Genomic DNA, 3,441 nt, shown 5'->3' with positions numbered 1-3,441 from the left:
GTATAGTTTATTTAATGAATAAAATGAATATTAAGTAAAGTTACTTGAGTTAATGATATCAGAAAAGAGATGAATAAATTTGATAATGATGAATTTAAATGAAAATTATACTTATTAATTAGAAAAGTTAAAGAGATTTAAGTGAATTGTATGAAATACTAATAACGAAATTGTAATAACAATTAAGCTAACTTTGCTAGTAAAATAAAATGAAATCAATTGAATGATATTATCGAATAGTAATTCTTCAATGGTAAAATATGCGCCAATTTTTTTAATTCCAAAATGATAATGTTTATTATTCCATTTTACTGATAATACTGGCTTTATTTGCTACAATTAATGTTTGATTATTTTTGAAATTCTTAATTCAAAAAAAAAAAATGTGCGTTTACTTGAATGGATAAAGTCGATCATTTATTATAAATAAACTCTCTAAATTTATCAAAGTTTTTTTTCACTTCAGGTATGTTAAATTCCTTTTTCTCTTAATCAGTTCACTTTCCTGACAAACTTATCATATCTTTTCAATATCAAGAGACATTCGCAACATTAAATTGACTTTTAGGTAATTATCGTTGTGATTATTCAAAAGTACTGCATATTTTTAACTTGTCATTATGAAATTTTACAGAATAAAATTTGAAATTTAACTAAAAGCACCGACAAGATCTATTTTTGAGCGCGCTGATCGTACAAGAAATTCTCCATTTTGTTCTAATAATTCACATGTCGCCTTCTTACCCAGACGACCATGGTACCAAAAGAAATTTCCTAACATTTCCACTAAAATATAACTTCCATTACTTATTAATTTCATTTTTTTCTTTATTAAAATTTGACAAAAAAGACAACAAAAATTTTTTTTCTTATAATTACTGAAAAATGATAATTTTATTGTAGAAAGCAGAGAAATATTTGTTGAAAATTTAATTAAACCAAACAATTTTCATTGCATTTTTCTTGTTTCGGAAATGTGGCTGTAATCCTTTTTGCAGCATTTCGTTTTAAGCGCTCATTAGAAGATAATATCTGCAAAGCGTAATTGTCTTTATTTTTTTCAATTCACCACACCAACAATATATGTTATTGTCATTGATGTCTTAGGTGATGATTTCAAAAAATGATAATAATAATATCATTTAAAGTTTAATAAAATGAAATTCAGTAAACTTAACATACATTTTTAATTAAAAAGTTACCTATTATTTACAAATAAGCCCAAAATAGGTGGATTGCTTTCAAAGAAAAAAGTTAATTTTGATCAAAAAATTGCTCAATATCTAAAGGTAAATTCGAAATAGATGGATTAATGTTAATAAATATGCATGAATTTAATAATTAAAGAAGATATTGTTGCAAATTTTGCAAACTCTCTTCCTTGAAGTTAATTTCTTAAAAAAAAGAAAAAAGGAAAGGAAATAGTGAATCATATTTATGTAACAATTTAAAATCTATGCAACCTATTTCATTGATAAAATATGAATAATGCATGAGGAAAAAAGGAGAAAGTTGAAAATATTGGCAAAATCAATGAAATATATTGCATAGCAATTGAAATGGAACAAAAAAAAAAACATAATTTATCATAAATTTGAAAATTTCACTAAAAGCATTGTTATCAACCGATCATAACAAACACTTTAGTTCTTTTGCAAAATATGACTATTACTAGGGAAAGATAGGTTTTTCATTTTTAGATTGTCATAATTTTTCCCTAAAAAAGATGAATTATTAATGCATTTTTTACTTCTTTAATGTTAAATGTAATTTTGCAATCAACGGATTGCAATGTAATTAACATTTTCATCTATTAATCAGAACGCTTATCTCATTTGTTATCACCAAAAATTAGTTTTTTAACGATTTTATTGCAAAAATAAATTACTGCATATTTTAACAACTAACTGAAGAGGATGATGTATTAGTGCTAGGCCACATTGCCGAACAATATACCAAACCGGACCGATTAATTGGCTCATTTAAAACTAAATGATTATTTTTGTATTATTATTTTATTTAAATAAAACAGGTATAAATGTACAACGACTAAATGTTGAATAAAAATAGGCAAGATATATATTGAATGAATTTACTAATTGATATTAAAACCGCAACAGATATTGAATTAACTTAAATTATGAAAATATATTTCTCTAACCTTTCTAAAATATGGTCCTTGTAATGCGTTATTTAGCCGGTTGTAATGAATATCAGTGACAAATATGCCAATTAACCTTTTCATCAAGATGTCTTCATTTGATTTCAGTACTTTTCATATTAATAACTTTTCAAGTTTTTAAAAAAGTTATTAAGTAAATGTTATTTTCGAATTGCTTTTATCTTTTTCTCTTCTTTCCTCGCAAATATATTGCTTATTTCTATAATATATGTCTTCTCAGCAAATTCAAAAACAAATTTTGCTGCTTTCAGCTTCCTAAAATATTTGATAATGAATCAATTTGAATAATTAGAATAGGAAGAGAGAAAAAAAGGGAATTAAAGAAAAAGTTGTAAATAGGAATTAAAGAAAAAAAGGAATTAAAGAAAAAAAGGGAATTAAAGAAAAAGTTGTAAAAAAAATAAAGGAAAGAAAAAACTATCAATTCATTCCCCGAATAATTGAAACACTTTTCGTACGCAATAAATTATACAGAAGGACAAAAATTTGAAATTATGATGATTAAGGGTAATTAAGAATGAAATGGGAAAATTAAGCAAAACATGAGATAACTAACAATTCAATTCAGTTATGCAAAAGTTTGACTTAATCAAATATTTCATTAATTAAAATGTCAAAAAAAAAGCTTGGCCATTTTGGATCAGTTGATAAATTGATGATATCACTGATAAAGAGTTTTTTTTTTGTTGCTGAATATTTGCATGTAAAAATTTTTGTTACTTTATAAAAATTATGATATGCTGATTGATTACACTGCATTATTAATATGTGAGCAGCAAAAGAACTTTATGATTCAGCATAGTACTTTCCAATATTTCATCCTTGTTTTTTTTTGTGCAGTGTCGTCAGTGTCATCTCTAACACATGGTGACACCTTCCACATATTTCATTTAATCGAAATTGCTGGCACTTAGTCTATTGTTCAAATTTTGATTGAGATTTTTATTTTTTATTCTAAAATTTCAGGGTTTAAAATTAACCTGAATAATTGAGAATGAATTTTAAGGTTAACTAAACGATATGCTAATAAGTTGTTTGCAATTGAAATCATTATTAGATCCAGAAATTAGTCGATTTATTAAATCAATTATTGAACAAATAAATCATTTGAATTCATTTCTTGCCCCCAAATTCTTGCTTAATAAGTCCTTGAATAGAGAAATTTTTTGCTTGCTTATCATAAGAAATATTATAACAATTATCAAATACAAACAATACAAAAAAAGTTCATTGAAAGAATTCATTAACTTAAAATAGTA

General features: G+C 24.5%; 1 protein-coding gene across 1 annotated transcript; it reads right to left on the bottom strand.

Moving 5' to 3' along the window:
• Nucleotides 1-159: 159 nt before the first annotated feature.
• On the bottom strand, nt 160-799 carry LOAG_13626 (hypothetical protein; the record flags this gene model as incomplete). The annotated part of the gene is made up of 2 exons (XM_003149132.1): nt 160-333; nt 668-799. Coding segments are annotated over 2 exons (306 nt in total), but the record flags the coding sequence as incomplete, so codon positions are not given.
• Nucleotides 800-3,441: the final 2,642 nt, after the last annotated feature.

The sequence above is a fragment of the Loa loa genome (genome assembly GCF_000183805.2).
Source record: "Loa loa unplaced genomic scaffold supercont3.463, whole genome shotgun sequence".
NCBI lineage: Eukaryota > Metazoa > Nematoda > Chromadorea > Rhabditida > Onchocercidae > Loa > Loa loa.
This window is presented reverse-complemented; position numbering and strand designations above follow the sequence as displayed.